The 19,230-nt window shown below is 49.4% G+C and overlaps 1 protein-coding gene across 2 annotated transcripts in view; it reads left to right on the top strand.

The window, feature by feature from the left end:
- The window catches only part of LOC116821324 (unconventional myosin-X-like), a 290,101-nt gene that overhangs the window by 234,502 nt on the left and 36,369 nt on the right, over positions 1 to 19,230 (top strand). For both annotated transcript variants that reach the window (XM_032774422.1, XM_075070332.1), the window contains 4 exons: positions 5,713 to 5,855; positions 7,917 to 8,111; positions 16,389 to 16,546; positions 17,738 to 17,861. In XM_032774422.1, coding sequence (XP_032630313.1) covers positions 5,713 to 5,855; positions 7,917 to 8,111; positions 16,389 to 16,546; positions 17,738 to 17,861 — 620 coding nt within the window. The remainder of the gene's footprint in view (positions 1 to 5,712; positions 5,856 to 7,916; positions 8,112 to 16,388; positions 16,547 to 17,737; positions 17,862 to 19,230) is intronic.

Below are 19,230 nucleotides of genomic sequence, written 5' to 3' on the forward strand. Positions count from 1 at the left end.
CACATCATAATTCCTTGACTGTGCCAGGACTTCCAGTTCTCCCTGCTTGTTTCCCATGCTTCTTGCATTTGTGTATAGGCACTTAAGATAACGCACTGATTGTCCTGCTTTCTCAGTATGAGACAGAAGTCCTCCCCTCTTGCGCTCTCCTATTCGTGCTTCCTCCCCGTATCCCATTTCCACACTTATCTCAGGGCTTTGGTCTCCTTCCCCTGGTGAACCTAGTTTAAAGCCCTCCTCACTAGGTTAGCCAGCCTGCTTGCGAAGATGCTCTTCCCTCTCTTCTTTAGGTGGAGCCCATCTCTGCCTAGCACTCTTCCTTCTTGGAACACCATCCCATGGTCAAAGAATCCAAAGCCTTCTCTCCGACACCACCTGCGTAGCCATTTGTTGACTTCCACAATTCAACTGTCTCTACCCAGGCCTTTTCCCTGCACATGGAGGATGGACGAGAACACCTCTTGTGCCTCAAACTCCTTTATCCTTCTTCTCAAAGCCACGTAGTCAACAGTGATCCGCTCAAGGTCATCCTTGGCAGTATCATTGGTGCCCATGTGGAGAAGCAGGAAGGGGTAGCAATCTGAGGGCTTGATGAGTCTCGGCAGTCTGTCCGTCACATCGTGAATCCTAGCTCCTGGCAAGCAGCAGACCTCTCGGTTTTCTCGGTCGGGGCAGCAGATAGATGACTCAGTCCCCCTTAGGAGAGAGTCCCTGACCACCACCACTTGCCTCCTTCTCTTGGGAGCAGTGGTCGTGGATTCCCCCATCCCTAGGACAGTGCATCTCATGCCTTCCAATTGGTGGAGTCTCCTTCTGCTCCCTTCTTCAGATGTACCATCTAGTCTACTCTCCACATTAATACCTATGGAGAGAACAAGAAAACGGTTGCTCACCTGTATCTCCATTGCTGGTACATGGACACTCCTCTTTCTTCTTCTGGAGGTCACATGCTGCCAAATTTCTTCACCGTCCCTCTCTCCCCTCTGCACAACATGGTCCGATTCTTCAGAACTCTGTGCTCATAGAAGCATATCCTGACATCTGTCCAGGAAATGTTCATGTTCGCTTGTGCAACACAGGGTCGATATTTGTTTCTCCAGACCTCGAACCTTCTCTTCCAATATGCAGACCAGCTTGCACTTTGAACAGACAAAGTCACTTTTGTCCTGGGGAAGAAAGACAAACATAGCACAACCTGTGCAGATTAAAACAGCTGAATGCTCACCTTCCATAATTTCTTCCTTCTAAGAGGTTCCTCAGCTGTTGCAGCAACTCACAGAAGCCTTCAAGATGAAAGCCTCAGTGAGCTCTCCCCAGGTGAACTCCCAGGCAAACTCCCTCTGTTAGCCTCCGCTGTTTGCCACTTAGCTGACTGCTTTTTTGTAAGAGTCAGGCCCACTCAAGGCCCACCAGGAAGAATGCACTCCTAATTCACGCTTTTCAAACAAACAGTCAAGCACACAGTCAAACTGACAAACTGTCCCCGCAACAGATACTCAGATACTCGCCAACACAGTCCCCCTAATGCAGCACTTAGCATACCTCCTCTTGGACAGATCCCAGGCAAACTCCCTCTGTTAGCCTCTGCTGTTCGCTGCTCCTTGTTCACTTATGTTCTGGATCATAAAGGAGATGAGAGTAGATATGGGGTTCTCAAACTTCATTGCACCATGACCCCTTTCTGACAATAAACATTGTTACATGACCCCAGAAGTGGGGACTGAAGCTTGAACCCGCCTGAGCCTTGCTGCCCTGTGTTAAAATTACTTTGGCTGCAAGATCTTAATCTTGTAGATTTAGCAAAAACAGCCTTGCTAAAAAGAAGCCATTAAACTCAGGAATGTTATTCCCTACTTGAACATAAGCATGGCCCTACTGCATCAGACCAAATGTCCATCTAGCCCAGTATCCTGTCTGCCAACAGCGGACAATGCCAGGTGCCCCAGAGAGAATGAACAGGACAGGTAATTATCAAGTGATCCGTCCCCGGTCGCTCATTCCCAGCTTCTGGCAAACAGAGGCTAGAGACACCATTCCTGCTCATCCTGGCTAATAGACATTGATGGACCTATCCTCCATGAATTTATCTAGTTCTTTTTTGAAACTTGTTATATTGATGTAATATGGCTGGTCACTCCATCCATCTTGGTTCAAAATCTGTTCAGTTTTGGATTTGTCAACCATATACCAAAATGTTAATCAAGTTATTATGCTACTGGCATAATATCCTCCAATAATTGATGATATGAACAATAACAGTACATGAAAAATTCCATGACAGTATCTGATCACTAATATCTCAGTAGCTCAGTTATTCTCAAGCTGTGGTTCACAGAACATTAGTAAAAAGAATGAGGTGTACTTGTGGCACCTTAGAGACTAACAAATTTATTTGAACATAAGCTTTCGTGGGCTAAACACACAAAAAGCTTATGCTCAAATAAATTTGTTAGTCTTTAAGATGCCACAAGGACTCCTCATTCTTTTTGCTGATATGGACCAACATGGCTACCACTCTGAGAATGTTCTTAATCCACCAAATTCTTCCTAATGATAGAGCCTATTAGTCACTTGGGCCCAGACCCACATAGAGACTCATGCTTTGTGGAGCACAGTGTTCCTCCTGTGGTTTTTTTTTGTTTTTTTTTGGCACCTAGAATTAGGTGCTGTGATGCTCAGTATCGTGAAGCCTGAGTTAGGCATCTGGGCTCCTGTGTGATAAATGGGGAGAGACAGAGGTACCTTAAACTGCGAACCACAAAGTCAGCATCCTAGGTAGGGAGCCACCTAAGCTTGCCAGTGCTAAGTCCCTTCCCATCTCAGAGACAGGCACCTATTTCTGTTTGTGATCCGCAAACTGGGGGGAAGAAGGAGAGGGAGTCATTTGGCCATCTAAGTCACATGTGGGGCCAGAAACAAAACACCTGGGGGCAGGAGGGGAAAGGCAGACCTCCTTTAGACCAGCGGTTAGGGTATTCACTCAGGATGTGGGAGACCTGCAGTTCATAGTCCCCTTTCTGAACAAGGCTCTGCCATTCCTCAGGTGAGTGCCCTAACCAATAGACTGAAGATTCAGTCTAACTCTTTCTCTAGCCCAGGTAATATTTAATTAGTTATTTGAAGTGGAAGAAGTTCAGTAGGAGAGAGACTCACATCAGAATATCCCATAGCCTAGTGGTTAGGGCAGTCACTTGAGAGGTTGCAGACCCTTCTTCAAATCCCTTCTCCCCCTCAGGTGGCGGGGGGACTTGAGCTGGGGGTCTCCGACATCCTGGGTCAGTATCCTAACCACAAGACTAAAAGTTGTGAGGGAGCTCTGCCTCCTCAGGTGTTCTGTGTGGACTCTTCTAAAGGACCCACCCTGTCAGGTGGCGTCTGAGCATGCCTACCAGACTATGCTCCTGCATGTCACTTAGGTGGACGAATGCATGTCTTCTCCAGTTTGTGAATCATCCTGGGGCCTAGGCAGGAGATCGGTCCCTGGAGACCTAGAATGAGGCTGCAATACACACATTCAGAGGCAGAAACATAGATGCTGAGCGACTTTAGGCACCTACAGAGTTAGGTGGCAACTGAGCTGGAGTTTAGTGGATCGCAGTGGTGCCTAAAAGCAGAAGTAGGTGCCGAAGTATCTTTGTCGTTCATGGCCTTGGAATCCAAGTTAAATAAAAATTTACACTTTTGAAAAGCTTTATTAGAAGACAGACATTTTCTGCAGAAAAAGCCCAAATTAACAAGTATATGCTGTAGCCTGAGGAAGGCCTTACCAACATAATAAACTAAATTCTACTCTTACTGCTCCCTAACAAAAACAAAAAAGGTCCTTTTAAAACACAGGGCGGTTCTATAGTTCATACATTGTGCTGTGAAACCAACCAGAATATAAATCAGGGAGCATTTCACATTTTATTCAGTTGAAAGTGTTCACTGTCAGTTAAAAAAAACAATGGGCTTCTCCTACTTAAGTTTCTTATTGCATTACTTTGCTTTAAAGTATTTTTTTTTCTCCTGCAGGCAGTTTCACAATACAGTTATAGAGTTTTTGTATTTTAAGGGATTCTTAGTTGAGTGTTAAGGTGGAAAATTTTAGACATTATTTCAGCTAGGCTTTTTGTACTGAAGGAGTGTAGAGTAACACTTAGGTCTGTTCTTACACTACAGACATGTGTCAGCATAACTACGTCACTCAGAGTATCTTCGATAAAACGCTGCAGTGGTACAGGTGCACCCATGCAGCATTTTGAGTGTAGACTTGCCCTTAGTCTCTATCCCATTGTAATCAGGACCAGCGCTAGTGTTTTTAGCGCCCTAGGCGCAAGGCCATTTCGCCACCCCGTACGCTGGTCCCGTGACTCCGGTTGACCTGCCACAGCTGTGCCTGCGGGAGGTCACCGGAGCAGTGGACCGTCCACAGGCATGCCTGTGGCAGCTCCACTGGAGCCACAGGACCAGGGGACCCTCCGCAGGCACGACTGCAGCAGGTCCACCAGAGCTGCCTGCCGCCCTTCCCTCCCCCGGCAAAATGCCGCCACCCAATAATCCTGGCACCCTAGGCGATTGCCTATGCCGCCTAAATGGAAGTGCCGGCCCTGATTGTAATCCCAGGTGCAAAGCGAGGTGGCTGGCTAGAGATGTAGGACTGGAACTTCTGCTTCCTAAATCTGGCTTGACTCTCTTCTACTCCACAGCCCTGGGTCTCAGATATAGAGACTCCCCTCTCTCGCTGCCCCCAGATTCAGTGCTGCCTCCTTTTAAATTAAGGGATATGGGGCTGTGCTCCTCTTGGCTCGTTGCTCACAAACAGGGAACAATTCATAGAATCATAGAATCAAAAGGTTGGAAGGGACCTCATGAGGTCATCTAGTCCAACCCCCTGCTAAAGGCAGGACCATTTTCCCTAAATAATCCCAGCCAGGGTGCGGTCTAGCCGGACTTTAAATAGCTCTAAAGATGGAGATTCTACCACCTCCCTAGGTAACCCATTCCAATACTTCACCACTCTCCTAGTCAGAAAGTTTTTTCTAATATCCAGCCTCGACTTCCGCAACTGCAACTTCAAACCATTGCTCCTTGTTCTGTCCTCCGTCACCACTGAGAACAGCCTAGCTCCCTCCTCCTTGGAGCATCCCTTCAAGTAGTTGAAGGTTGCTATCAAATCCCCCCTTAGTCTTCTCTTCTGCAGGCTAAATAAGCCCAGTTCCTTCAGTCTCTCTTCATAAGTCATGTGCTCCAGTCCTCTAATCATTTTTGTTGCCCTCCACTGGGGAAGTAGAAGTGGGAGGCAACCTGGGCAGCAGTGACCATTAAATAGTTGAGTTCAGGATCCTGACACAAGGAAGAAAGGAGAGCAACAGAATACAGACCCTGGATTTCAGAAAAGCAGACTTTGACTCCCTCAGGGAACTGATAGGCAGGATCCCCTGGGAGGCTAATATGAAGGGGAAAGGATTCCAGGAGAACTGACTGTATTTTAAAGAAGCCTTATTCAGCACAGAAACAAACCATCCCAATGTGCAGAAAAAATAGCAAATATGGCAGGCGACCAGCTTGTCTTAACAGAGAAATCTTCGCTGAGCTTAAACTCAAAAAGGAAGCTTACAAGAAGTGGAAATTTGGACAGATGACTAGGGAAGAGGTGCTCTGTCTCAACAGTGCTTTTGCTCCATACATGGATCTGATATGACCAGTTTTAATTCTCATGTTTTCTGGCAGGCCAAATTCCTTTGTGATCATCACAGCAAATCGAGTGATTCACTGTAACAGTGACACCCCAGAGGAGATGCATCACTGGATCTCGCTCCTGCAAAAACCCAAAGGCGAATCCAGGATTGATGGTCAGGAGTTTCTTGTGAGAGGTAAAAGGAAATGTACTGCAACCTTATTTTGCACACAGACTCAAAGAACACATCATCATCATGTCACAAAAATGGAAATCCTATTGGGGTTGGATATGTCACTCACATAGATGGAAGTGTCTAGTGGGACTCACAGTGTTCGGTATTATGCTATTTCTGGTATTATCTAGCCCCTTCATTAATGGACTGGAAGGGAGAGTAAACAGCATGTTCTCTTCTGAAAATTGCCTATGTAGATTCTCATTATTAAGCTGTGTGAGTCCTAGACCCACCCTTGCTGCTGCTTTGTGATCTGCCTGAGTGGGAACCTGGCCTCCTCCATAGCTGATGGACTGGTTGTTGCTGTCCCTAACAGTGGAGAACCATATTTATCTTAGATGTTGTCAGCCTTTTAAAATTATTGAATCTTCATTTCTCTTGGGCTTGATTAGAGTGTGATGAAAGGTTATAGGTGGGAAGGTATACGTGAGCCATCTGCCCAAGGGGAAAGAGAAGGCATGTCTCACAAGGGTGATCTCTTTTCAGTGCCTTATGTAGCACATTGATAGTGGTCACTTTCCTGGAAAAAGAGGAAGACGGGCTAAGTCTATTCGTAACGGGCTCACACATTGTTCCTGGATCAGATAGTTCCAAGAGGGTAACAAAGTAGATGAATTGGTTCTTACCCCCTCATGTGCTGGAAATGGGGAGTGCTGCCATCCCCCATGCCTTGAAATAGTTTCCATTGTATACAGGGTTTACAGTTTGGTTCAATGGTTCTCAGCACTCCCACTATAAAAATTATTCCAATACCCTTGCTAACCCACCACATGCTCCATGTCTAGCAGTCTGTACTGTGGTGCGTTCCCCCTGTTCCTGCTGGTGGGAGTCAGAACTAAGATTGACAGCCAGCATGGGGCCAAGACTGCCCCTTGGTGGAGAACCTCCAAAGTTCTCTGCTTTCACTCCTATGCAGACAACAGACCAGGGATCTCCTTCTTGCAGCAGAGTCTTTAAGGATAAGATTTCTTAAAATTCTGAATTTCACTAAATAGAAAATCCAAAACCAAACAAAATATATATTTTTTTAAAACAAAGGTGCTTTCTACTGGCCAGGAAATTTTGAGCCAGGCTTGCCCTTCTTGAGGGCAGGATTACAGCAGAATAAGACCTGTTTTCCCCTTCTCTCTTGGCCCATCACAAATAAAGAGAATTGCAAATGTCCGTGTAATGGCGCCCTCCTGGCTCCTCCACAAAACTCAGTCGGAGACCATCTCAAGTGTATGCACCGGTGCTCTTTTATTGCTTTGTGCTAGTTCCCACCACCAGCTATTTACACCTCCTTCAGGCCAACACCCTGTGGTGCTGCTAGCTTTCCCTCCCAGCAGGGACCTAGATCCATACACTCCTTCCCTTCCTGTGTCTTCCCCGCCCCTGGCCCTGTTTCCTCCCTGCCAGCTTCATATGGCCAGCTGGCTGACTAGGCCCACAGGTGCCAGTTCTCAGGTAATCGGTGTGGTCTCCTGTGCCAGCCCCAACTAATCCTCTTAATTGGAGAGGGGTTAACTGGGACCTGGCCAGGCTTTCCTGGCCACCCTGTTACATCCCTCCCCCTTAAGAGCCGCAAAGCCCAGCCATCTCGCCCCTTGGCCCTTTTGCTTTCTACCTGCAGGGGGCCCTTCCGGGAGTGGTTCCCCGCTCAGGGCCGGGCAGACCCCAGCCACCTCTGTACGTGTTCACTTCATCGCCCTCCTGCAGAGGGCACACTGCACAGATAGCGGCTGCCCCCATAATTCTGCCTCTGCTTACAGGTCATCACACCAGTCACACGCCTGCTGGTGCCCCACCCTGTGCTCCTCCTGTCCCTCAGGTGCGGGAGTCAGAATTTGCTTCCTCCTCCGGCGGGGCTTTCCCCTCCTCAGTTTCCCCCACAGTCTCCAATGTCTTTGCGGTTATGCTCACGGGTGCCGCTATCACGGGGCCCTCTGCGGGGCCTATCCCTTCCTCGAACAGTCTCAGCCCGGCGAGTTCCCCCATGTACACTCCAATAACTTAAAGATTATTGTGCCTCTTTCCCATTAGGCTGGCTTCATAAGGAAGTTCAAAGCAGTAACAAGACATCCTCTCTGAAGGTGAAGAAACGCTGGTTTGTGCTGACAAACACCGCCCTTGATTACTACAAATCTTCGGAACGCACGGCCACCAAACTTGGCACACTTGTTCTCAATAGCCTCTGCTCCGTGGTCCAGGCTGATGAGAGAGTCCTTAAAGAAACTGGTAAGAGAGACGAACAAAAGGGAAATTCATTTTTCAAGAACAGCCTTCCCATCTGTGACTGACCAAGAGAGGGAGGTTTCAGAATATGATACAGTCGGTGTGATGGAGAGTTATAGTGAGAAGTGCTATGTGCCTTTATTTGGGCTGCTGTGTCCAGTTGTTGATACTTCATCATATGAAAACAACTAAGAGATTTGAAAAGGTCAAGAGAAGGATGAAGTGTCTGTCATCACCCCTGCATGTGACCACCTGACAAATTATCAATTAGACAGTAATTTAAAGTTGTTCGGTTACAGTCCCTCCAAAACATTACCAAAAATCAAGGAGAAACAGTAGTTTAGGCAGGCCCAATCTATATACTTCAACATACTACTCAGTGGTACCCAGATTCCTCCCTTCAGAGCAAATTCCCTGGCACTTGCAATTTGGATTATCCCAATCCACACACTCAGTTCCTCTAAATCACACTCAAATGCACAAACTTAACTAACAATAGCCAGATTTGCATATGTTCCCTACTGACATTTGTCCACTCGTAAAGTCTTGTTATTTATATTATGGTAGCACCCAAGGGTCCTAAGTATAGACCAGGGACCCCATTATGTTAAACACAGAACAAAGAAGATGGTCCCTGCCTGCAAGGACTTACAGACTAACTATACAAGAGGCAGCAGATGGATATAGATAGATGGGGGAGCACAAGTAAACTGTGACAGTATTGCTCAGGACATCATGAGTTACATGTGCACAGAAAAGCCAGAGGTAGGAGGTATAGCAGTGCAGTTAGAGCAGTGGTTCTCAACCAGGGCTATGTGTACCCCTGGAGGTACATGAACTCATCTAGATATTTGCCTGGTTTTACAACAAGCTACATATACTAGCGAAGCCAGTACACATTAAAATTTCATATAGACAATGGCTTGTTTATATGACTATATATACTATACACTGAAATGTAAATACAATATTTATATTCCAATTGATTTATTTTATAATTATATGGTAAAAATGAGAAAGTCAGCAATTTTTCAATAATAGTGTGCTGTGACACTTTTGTATTTTTATGTCTGATTTCGTAAGCAAGTAGTTTTTAAGTGAGGTGAAGCTTGCGTGTACACAAGACAAATCAGACTGCTGAATGGGTACAGTAGTCTGGAAAGGTTGAGAGCCATTGAGTTAGAGGGTCTCAGCATGTGCACTGGGATTGGGTACATGTTCAAAGTTGGAAGTGCTAGGCTCTGCTCCAGGGATAGCATCTCTATCTAGTGCAAAGGTTCTCAACTGTGGATCTGTGGCCCCCTGGGGGTCTGCAAGCCAGTTTCAGAGTATTCACGATCCCCATTGCCCCATGGGGCAGAAGCCCCAAGCCCATGGGCAGAGATGAGGGAAGGCATAAGGGGGCATTGTCCCCCGAAACTGAAGTGCCTTGCCCCCAGGACTGCCACTCTGGTTAGGTCCACACATGCCCCTTGCCCCGCCCAAGTTGGAGGAGCTGTACAGTGTGGGGCGGCTGCTGCTCTGACTGGTGCCTGGAGAAGGCAGCTGTATTGCTCCTCTGTCTCCTGTTACTACTGCCGCCTAGGGCTAGGGCTGCTGCTCAGCTCCCTGCCCCATTTTGGGATCTGACTCTGGGGCCAGCAGAGGCTTCAGGGAAAGCAGCTCCTACAGGGGCAAGGGCCCACCCGTTCCTGACACACAGCCTCTAGCTACCCCCTGCTTGCACCCTGAGCTACCCCCTGTCTGCACACAGCCCCTAGCTACCCTCTCCCTGCACTCTGAACTAAACTCTGCCTGCACATAGCCCCTAGCGACCCCCTCCCTGCACCCTGAGCTACACCGCTACCCACACACAGCCTCTAGCTACCCTCTTCCTGCACTCTGAGCTACCCCCTGCCCGCACACAGCCCTGAGCTTACATCCCTGCCTGCACACAGCCCCTAGCTACTCACTGCCTGCACCCTGAGCTACACCCTAACCACACACAGCCCCTAGCTACCCTCTCCCTGCACTCTGAGCTAATCCCTGCCTGCACACAACCCCTAGCTACACTCCTGCCAGCACACTGAGCCACATCCTTGCCCACACACAGCCCTTAAGTACACTCCTGCCTGCACTTTGAGCCACATCCCTGCCTGCACACAGCCCCTAGCTACCCACTACCTGCACCCTGAGGACTTTCCAAACCTTTTGGGCTGAGCCCATACTTTTGAATTATAATTTTTGGTTGTGCCCTCTTCCTAATCCAGACAAGCGGGTGGCCTGCTAAGAGGAGTCAGGGTGCAGAGGTGGCACTCCTTCCCTGGGTCCAGCCGTGCAGAGCTGGCCCAAGGTGCCCCCCACCCCACTCCCTTAGGCCCTGGAGTTTTTATAGCATGTTGGTGGGGAGTCAGAAAGATAATGGTCGAGAACCCCGATCTAATGCATTTTCTCCAGTTGATGAGCAGAGATCCATCTTACAGACCTAAGCAGGTCCATCTGACCAGGACTTCTGTGGGGAGGTTTAAAATCTCTCAGGGAGCCTGGTGGGATATGTACAGGGGGAAAGAATGTGGGCACCCCTTCCCTTATCACTCCTGCCCCTTATGTTGGGCCTGCCCCGCTGCATCATCCCCCAGCAGTGCTTTCTCTTGTGCCAGTGGAGCCAACAGCAGCACAGTGCAGAGCCCTGAGTACACCAGGGCTCAGGCAGGCCCACCAGAGGAAGCCTTTGGTGCACTGGTACCTCAGTATACAGAGTTGGCACCTTGTAGTGCTGCTGTCTTCACTCCCTGGACCATGGGTCAGCAGCACTGAATGGAGAGCAGTCTATATGAGCACCGAGATCTTAGAACATAAAAACTGGGCTGTACCGCTCACTCCAGCCCCCATGTCTTTATCCCTCAGTCTTCTCAGAAGTCTGATTTCTCTCTTGTGGTCCTCTGCTGTCCACTTCACCTTTCTGGCACTGCAGGGTCTCTGTGATGAGTAGATCTTGTGAGGGAAGGAGGCAGGCTGGGCAGCTGTGGTATTTGGGGTGGCATGGTGGAGAGATGATGGGCTTGGTGGCATGTGCCAGAAGGACTGCCCTATGCACCATTCTCTTAGTACTTGGGGCAAACTAGGCTCTGCACCAGAGCAGTTTTCTTGGCTTTTCCTTTTAACAGCAAAATAGGTTTTGATGGATAGAAGAATACTTCTTTTTAACATTTAAGAATAAATTTTAGTGATGGGACTGAATCAGCGTGTGAAGCTTGACGTTCTTCTTCGAGTGCTTCCTCATGTTCATTCCATATTAGGTGTGTGTGCTTGCCAAATGCATAGGTGCCAGAAGTTTTTCCCTTGGCAGTATCCATAGTGGACCAGCTCTGGTGTCCTCTAGAGTGGTGCCCACATGGTGTGGCGTAAGGGCCACCGCCAGTTCCCCCAACCTTTAGTTCCTTTTTGCCTTTTTGGGACAGTGCTGGAACATCTTCAGCTTCAGCTAGCGTTCTTTCATTCTCTGCTCTTACGAACTTTGAAAATCTGTAATATAATTGTATATAGTTAGTAGTGTCTTAATTACCTTTAGTAGTAGTTCCCAACTCTTCATTAGTCCCGAATGGGATTCGGCCGGGGGACGGGGCATGCCCCGGTCCCCAGGCTTTAAGCTCTGCGATCACTGCAAACAACCTATGCCCATCAGAGTTCCACATACCAGCTATCTACAGTGCTTAGGTGAAGTCCTTTAAACCTAGGACAAAGAAGGAGCATGATATCCATCTGAAAGGACTCTGTAGGGAGTCGGCACTCATTCCGGCACCGGAGCAGCTGTCCAACTCCGCACTGAGCACAGTGGCCTCTGTGCTCAGTGCTCTGTTGGTGCTGTCCACAAGCTGGCACTGGTTCCCTCTACGCCTCCAGTCAAGAAGCCGAAAACACTGTGAGGGGAAGATCTCCTATCTTCTATAAGGGAAAGGAGAGGGCTGGGGCCGAGCCACAACCCCTGCCAGGCAGCTCAACACCCCCATAGCTCAGGTCAAGCGGTGCAGCCCATCTCATGCTTTGCCTGTGACTCTGGATAGCGATGCAGGCCTTGGCCAGCTTCAGGAGTCATCGATGCCCAAAGTCCTTCTAGTAGCTCAGGAGATCCTGATGCTCCCGGTGCCACCCACACCGACTCCAGCAGTACCCCAGTCTTGGGGGAAACCGTGCTGGGACCTATGCGTGTGTCCCCGCCTCAGCAGCACCATTCTCCATCAAGGGGGATGTCCCACCATCGCATCATACCTCACTAGTAGATTGGCACAGACCCTCTGAGGCATGCACCACCCAACAAGAACTCCCAGACCGGCCCCGACTGTCTCCAAGCGCCCCATACTGATCACGGGACTGATCGATGTTCTGAGATCGCAGAGCACCGGGCCATCATCGCCCATCTCCCAAGTAGTAGGTCACCCTGCTCAGGAAGATGTGACCAGCCTGTATTAGCTCCCGGTACCGTTTGTGTAGCATGAGGCGTGGATCGCCAGGTGTCCGACACAGATCTGCAGAATGCCATCGGTCCCCAAGATCCCAACCAAGACACCTGTCTGACTTGGACAAGTCGGCATCAGGTCATAGTGACCAGCACTGGTCAGACAAGAGCCACCATGCTGCCCGATCCTGGTGGTCCAGAACCAATCACTCTGTTTATACCTCCAGTACAGAGAGAGGTTCCCTACCTCATCAGTACCAAAGCCTGTTCCATGGCCCCAGGCGCAGTGGCTGGCACCATGCTACCCATGGAGCCCTTGGGGGTTCACCCAACCCTCCCAGGCTGCCAGGTTGGCATCAGGAGCCTCAGAGAGGCCAGTGGCCTCAGTATCCCATCCCCCTCTGGTGCTTGAGGCTTCGGGGAATAAGACCCCACAGGTCCAGGAGGACTCAGGGAGCAAGCTGCTGGACCACCAATGGAAGTGGAGGTTCCCACGGCACCAGCATCATCCTCATCGTTGCCAGACTAGGCTGTCACAGGGCCCCCTCACCCAGTTCCTCAGGGTGACACCAAAGTGCACCAGGAGTTTTTGAAGAGGGTTTCTTCCAACCTGGGCCTTCAGGCAGAGGAACTGGAAGAGCCCTTGGACTTCCTGTTTGATGTCTTTGGCTCCTGCCAGGGTGGCTCTACTCCTTTTATGAAGGGGTTTCCAAAATCACTAATGCCTTGTGGCAGACCCCCTCTTCCCTGGCCCCTAGCTCTAAGAGGATCGAACGCAAGTACTTTGTGCCAACCAAGGGGCATGAGAACTTATACTCCCACCCTGCCCCCAATTCTCTTGTGGTAGAGGTGGTTAACCACAAAGAGAGGTAGGGACAACCCAGGGCCACCCCCAAAAATAAAGACTTAAGGAGGCTGGATCTCTTTGGAAGTAAGATTTATTCGTCTTCCAGCCTTCAGCTGAGAATGGCCAGCCACCAAGCCCTCCTTAGCCGATATGCCTTTAGTATGTGGCAAGCCATGGCCAAGTTCAAAAGGTCACTCCCTGAGGCTTCCAAGAAGGCGTTCCGGGCAGTCCTTGATGAGGGCACAACCGCGGCCAGGGCAGCCCTCCAGGCAGCATCAAACATGGCTGCTGCTGCTGCCCCACCATGGCTTCTGCTATCTCCATGCGACGAGCCTCTTGGCTGCTCCTCTCTGGGTTGTCCTTTGAGGCTCAGCAGTCTATGCAGGACTTGCCCTTCAACGGCCGAGCCTATTTGTGGAGCAAACAGACAGCAAGTTGCATGGCCTCAAGGACTCCCGCACCACCCTGAAAACCCTGGGTCTTTATGTCCCAGCCCTGGCCTGTAAGCAGTTCAAACCACAGCAGCCTCAGGGCCAGGGGAGCCAGCCTTGGCAGGACCAGCCCCACAAATGGGCCAAGGGTTACAAGCTCCATCTGAGCCACCCGCCCCCACCCTCTGCCCAGTCGGGCTTAACCCATACCAAGAAAGGGGCCAAGTGGTCATTTGGAGGGTGCATCCGAGGGCGACCTACCAGACTACTCCCCGGAGCCATCTGTCCCACTGTTCTCCAATTACCTTTCTGTTTTTCTCCCTGCTTGGACCACTATAACCTCCAACCTATGACTTCTCAGCACAGTGGAGCAGGGTTATATCCTCCAGTTGCTTTCTACCCCCACTTTCCCACTTGCCTTCCTCAGCCCTCTTTAGAGACCCCTCTCATGAGAGTCTCCCTATGCAGGAGGTAAAGAGGTTGCTACAGCTGGATGTGGTGGAAGAAGTTCCTCTTGAGTACAGGAACAAAGGGTTCTATTCCCAGTAGTTTTTAATCCCAAAGTCAAAGGGTGGTCTATGGCCCATCAAGGACCTGCGAGACCTCAACGAGTACTTAAAAAAGGTAAAGTTCCGCACAGTCTCCCTGGCTTCTATCTCTCCCTGGATCTGGGAGACTGGTATCCTGCCCTTGACTTGAAGGACACGTATTTCCAAATAGCAATCTTTCAAAGGCACAGACACTTCCTCCAGTTTACGATGGGGCCCCACCACTACTAGTTGGTGGTTCACCTGTTTGGCCTGGCAACAGCACAGAGTGTTTACCAAGTGCATGTTGGTAGCGGCTGCTTACCTCAGGCGTCAGGGTATCCAGATCTGCCTGTACCTTGACAACTGGCTTGTCAAGGGCAGCTCCAGTTCTTGATGTCGCAGTGCTCCAAGCCATGTGCCGCTCTCTGGGCCTACTGGTAAATGACAAAAAGTGGACGTTAGTGCTGGTACAGAGGATAGAGGTCATTGGAACGGTCCTCGACGCGACCAGCACCAGAGCTTTCCTGCTGCTGGAAAGGTTCCACACGTTAATGAAGAAGGGCTTGGCTTTTTAGTTAGAAAGTACTAAGGCTTTCCATAAATCAACTCAACTCTTCATCACTACATCGGATAGGATGAAGGGTCTTCCGATGTCCTCCAAGAGGATTTCTAATTGGATTACCTTGTGCATAAGGACCTGTTACGATCTGGTGGGGGTTCTGGTGCCGCTGATTGTCAGAGGCCACTCAACGAGAGCACAGGTATCTTCGATGCCCTCCCTGGCGCACATCTCTATCCAGGACATCTGTAGAGTGACAACATAGTCCTCTGTCCACACGTTTACCACTCATTGTGCCATCACTTAGCAGGCCAGGGACGACGATGGGTTCGGCAAAGCTCTGTTGCAAACTACACATCCGTGAACTCCTACCCACCTCCAGGGGTTCTGCTTTGGAGTCACCTAATATGGAATGGACATGAGCAAGCACTCAAAGAAGAAAAGACGGTTACCTTTTCCATAACATGTTCTTCGAGATGTGTTGCTCATGTCTATTCCATGACCCACTGTCCTTTGCCACTGTCGGAGTTTTCCGGCAAAAAGGAACTGAGGGTGGGGGGAGCCAGCAGCGCCCCTTATACTGTGCCATGCAGGCACCACTCCAGGGGGTGCCAGAGGCTAGTCCCCTACAGATACTGCTGAGGGAAAATCTTCCAGCACTAGTGCATGTGGCAAGCCCACACAGCCAATATAGAACAGACATGAGCAACGCATCTCGAACACCAGTTACAGAAAAGGTAACTGTTTGTTTTTTGTTTTTGTTTTTGTTTTTTTAGTGACTGGCTCTCCAGTCATAAGACCAGCAAACCATTGCAGTCTCAGGAAGATTTCTAACAGGTTTAAAATTCTAAAATGATTCCTCTGCAGAAATTAGTAAATCTTTGACAAAAAAAATAGAGAGATACAGTTGTCTGGGAAGAGCAAAGGTGCTTAAAAATTGGAGACTAAATTCAAACCTTAACATATGAAACCAAGGGCTCCGAGTCTGTCTTAAAGTGCAAACCTAAACACAGCCTTATCTGCGAGTGACTAGAAACCCTCCATATATAAGTACACTACTTAAACTGAGCTCCAGTCATAGTGATAGCTCATACTTGCAACATTCTGTTATGGCTTCCCCCACTTTTATGCGTTGTTATAGCCAAAGGGTGAAGTAGGGTGGAGTCACCCTGCCATGAAACAATGTTTGTATTTTGAGGGAGGTGGGAACCAGAATGCCCCACCATCACCTGCAGTAGATTGCGTTTGTGGGTTGGGAGGAATGGAGGTGGATCAAGACTTGGACTGGGATTCTCCCTTGAGAAGTGGTTTCCTAGGGAAAATCTCCTGTCCACACAGTCCATTTAAGCCAATTTCATCATGTCATTTGATAACTGTCACTTTTTCAGCAATGTATTTCTATGGCCACATGCTGCATGCACATGGAGTCAGAAAATTGCAGCCAAGTTCCATCTTCCTATACCTTTGTTTGCCCATAGGCTACTGGAACATCATAGTCCATGGTCGAAAGCATTCATACCGACTCTACACCAGGCTACTGAATGAAGCCATGCGCTGGGCCTCTGCCATCCAAGGAGTCATTGACAGCAAGGTTCCCATAGAAACACCCACACAGCAGCTTATCCGTGACATCAAGGTAGGTAACATTGAACACTGCAGTCAAAGTTCAGGAGAATATTCCAGATCTGCAGCCAGGGGAGATGGAAGCAGCGGGACCATGCCCACCAACTTTTTAACATGGGTGTAGTTTGGGGGCCAAGGGGCTGTTTTGCCACCCCAGACTGGAAGCCTTGGGCAGGCACACAGCAGTGCCTGCAGGGGCTGCGCTTCGTGGTGGGGGCCTTAGCTCCCCTTCATCATGAGGCCTGGTCCCTCTCTATCGCCCTCCCCCAGCTCCTCCTCTTCCCCCTAAAGCTCCACCCCCTGGTCAAGCCAGAAGCCAGAGCCAGGCCATGGTAAAAGCTGCCTGGGACTCTGGGTCACTGTGGGGAGCCCCAATCTCTCCACTTGCCCTTGTGGCCCCCTCACTTCTACCGAGGTTCCTGTGCTATTGTCTGCAGCTGACCTTATTCACTGTCACTATCTTAGATATGTTAGGAGAGAAGACTAGTGTCGTAAAAGGACTGAGGGAAAACATTTGTAATTATACAGCTAAAATAATCAAATGTCATGCTTCAAGATATAAACCATTCTGCAGGAGTTCAGGCTAAATCCTTTGTGGGGTTTTGCCAGGCACACATCGGAGTCCATACTAGATGTGTGTAAACTCCCCTTATGCACAAATCAGAAACTTCCACGTCAGCCGTCATGTGCAGATCCTGCAGACACCAACCTTGGGATCCCCATTCCCATTAGGCATGTGACTCCTGAGTGCACAAATGTCAGAGTCCCCAACCCAGGTATGTATGACTCCCCTGTGGTCAAACATCAGGAGTCCCCACCCCAGACACATCCTGATTCCTCATGCACATGTGACAGAATTCACAGAACTGAATCACATGTGAACCCCTTGTGCACATTAGAGGATTCATACTTCCTCTGACAAGTGTGACTCCCAGCTATAAGATTTTGTGGACATGCTCACCTGGGCACATACAAACCAGTATGTCCAGTTCCCCTCGGGCACTTGTGTGTCCCAGTCTCAGGCTGGGGGAGGTGGTTTCAATTCTTATACAAATATTTACAAGTACAAGTTAGCTGAGCTGTTACCTAGTTATTTGGGCCCCTCATGGAACTCTGATGGGAGAAGTTCTTGTTTAAACCTGGCTATATGAAGAGTTCTGGGGAAAGACTGAGCAGGTTTGAGGAAATTTCTTCTGTCCTTCAGGAAAACAGTATGAACTTCGAAGTAGTGGAACAGACATATAGGAGGAACCCTATCCTGAGATACACTCAGCACCCTCTGCATTCCCCGTTGCTGCCACTGCCCTATGGAGATGTCAGTATCAATAGTAAGTGCTTTTTCATTTTGCAGAGTCTCTGAAACCTCTTATCCCTCTGGGGTAGAGGAGAAGGTGCTATGTGAGTATTGCCCCAAGTACTCAATCATTCAGACCCTGAGCACTAGGGGTGGCTCCAGGCACCAGCACACCAAGCGCGTGCCTGGGGCAGCAAGCCACAGGGGGCGGCCTGCTGGTCGCTGTGAGAGCGGTAGGCAGGAAGCTTTCGGAGACGTGCCTGCAGAAGGTCTGCTGGTGCTGCGGTTTTGGTGACAATTCGGCGGTGGGTATGCCAAAGGCGTGGAACTGGCGGACCTCTCGCAGTCATGTCGCCAAATCCGCGTTACCAGCGGACCTCCCGCAGGTGCGCCGCTGAAAGCCGCCTGACTGCCGTGCTTGGAGTGTCAAAATACATAGAGCCGCCCCTGCTGAGCACCCAGCAATAGTCTGAACTCTCCAGTATGTTGATAGCATTCACAGGCTCGCTGCTCCCATGGTGCAAAATGGGATGGGGCCTGACCCTCTGTCCCCTTTGGGACTATTATGCACACCTGGGTTGGCAGAGGAACCAGTCCCTTCTGTCCCCAGACCTTGCTATGAATCTGCCCCTCTCCTGTGCATGGCCTTGAGACAATCTGCCACAAATATTTTTCCTCTTTGAGTACAAGGTCTGGGATGACAGAGGAAATTGGCCCAACACAAACTGTGTTTAGTGTTGTGACTACTCTGTGAACATGAACTTGACCCCAGTGTACAGGTGTAGAGTTTGCTACTTCTCTTCCTTCTGTTAAATGTACACCTCAAAGGGATTGCATCAGCTTAGCAAACGTGCTCTGACTGAACATTTCTTACCTACTTTTGTTACCAGAAATTATTAATAACAGAGATTAGACTCCCCTCCCCACACTTTTGCTCGTATTTCAGTGTGTTTGCTTTGTACATTGGCAGCATTTTCTTAGTACAGTCAGTATCCCTGTCTCCACTGGATGAGGGTGTGTATGTGCCCTACCCCTAGCTGGATCAGGAAGGGATTAAATGCCTTCACTGGGCTGAGAGTTGTCTCTTAAAGATTGCTGGAGCTGCCAGGCCTGGGCAGAGGAGCTCACTGCTCTGGCTTGTTAGAATGCTAGGAGGTGGAGCCAGCAGCTGTGCCTCTTAATTGGGAAACCATAAGAGTCAGAGGCCCAGGAGAGAGGAATCCTCTGATTTCTTCCAAAGTAGAGGCTCATCTTCACATACAGCTTCTCCTGTTGGCATAGTTAATCCACTTCCCCAAAAGGCAGTAGCTGTGTCAGCGGAAGAAGCTCTCCCACCAGCATAGCACTGTCTACGTCGGGGGTTAGGTCTGTATAACTGTCGCTTGGTGTGTGGATTTTCCGCA

The sequence above is a fragment of the Chelonoidis abingdonii genome, chromosome 10 (assembly GCF_003597395.2).
Source record: "Chelonoidis abingdonii isolate Lonesome George chromosome 10, CheloAbing_2.0, whole genome shotgun sequence".
Classification (NCBI taxonomy): Eukaryota; Metazoa; Chordata; order Testudines; family Testudinidae; genus Chelonoidis; species Chelonoidis abingdonii.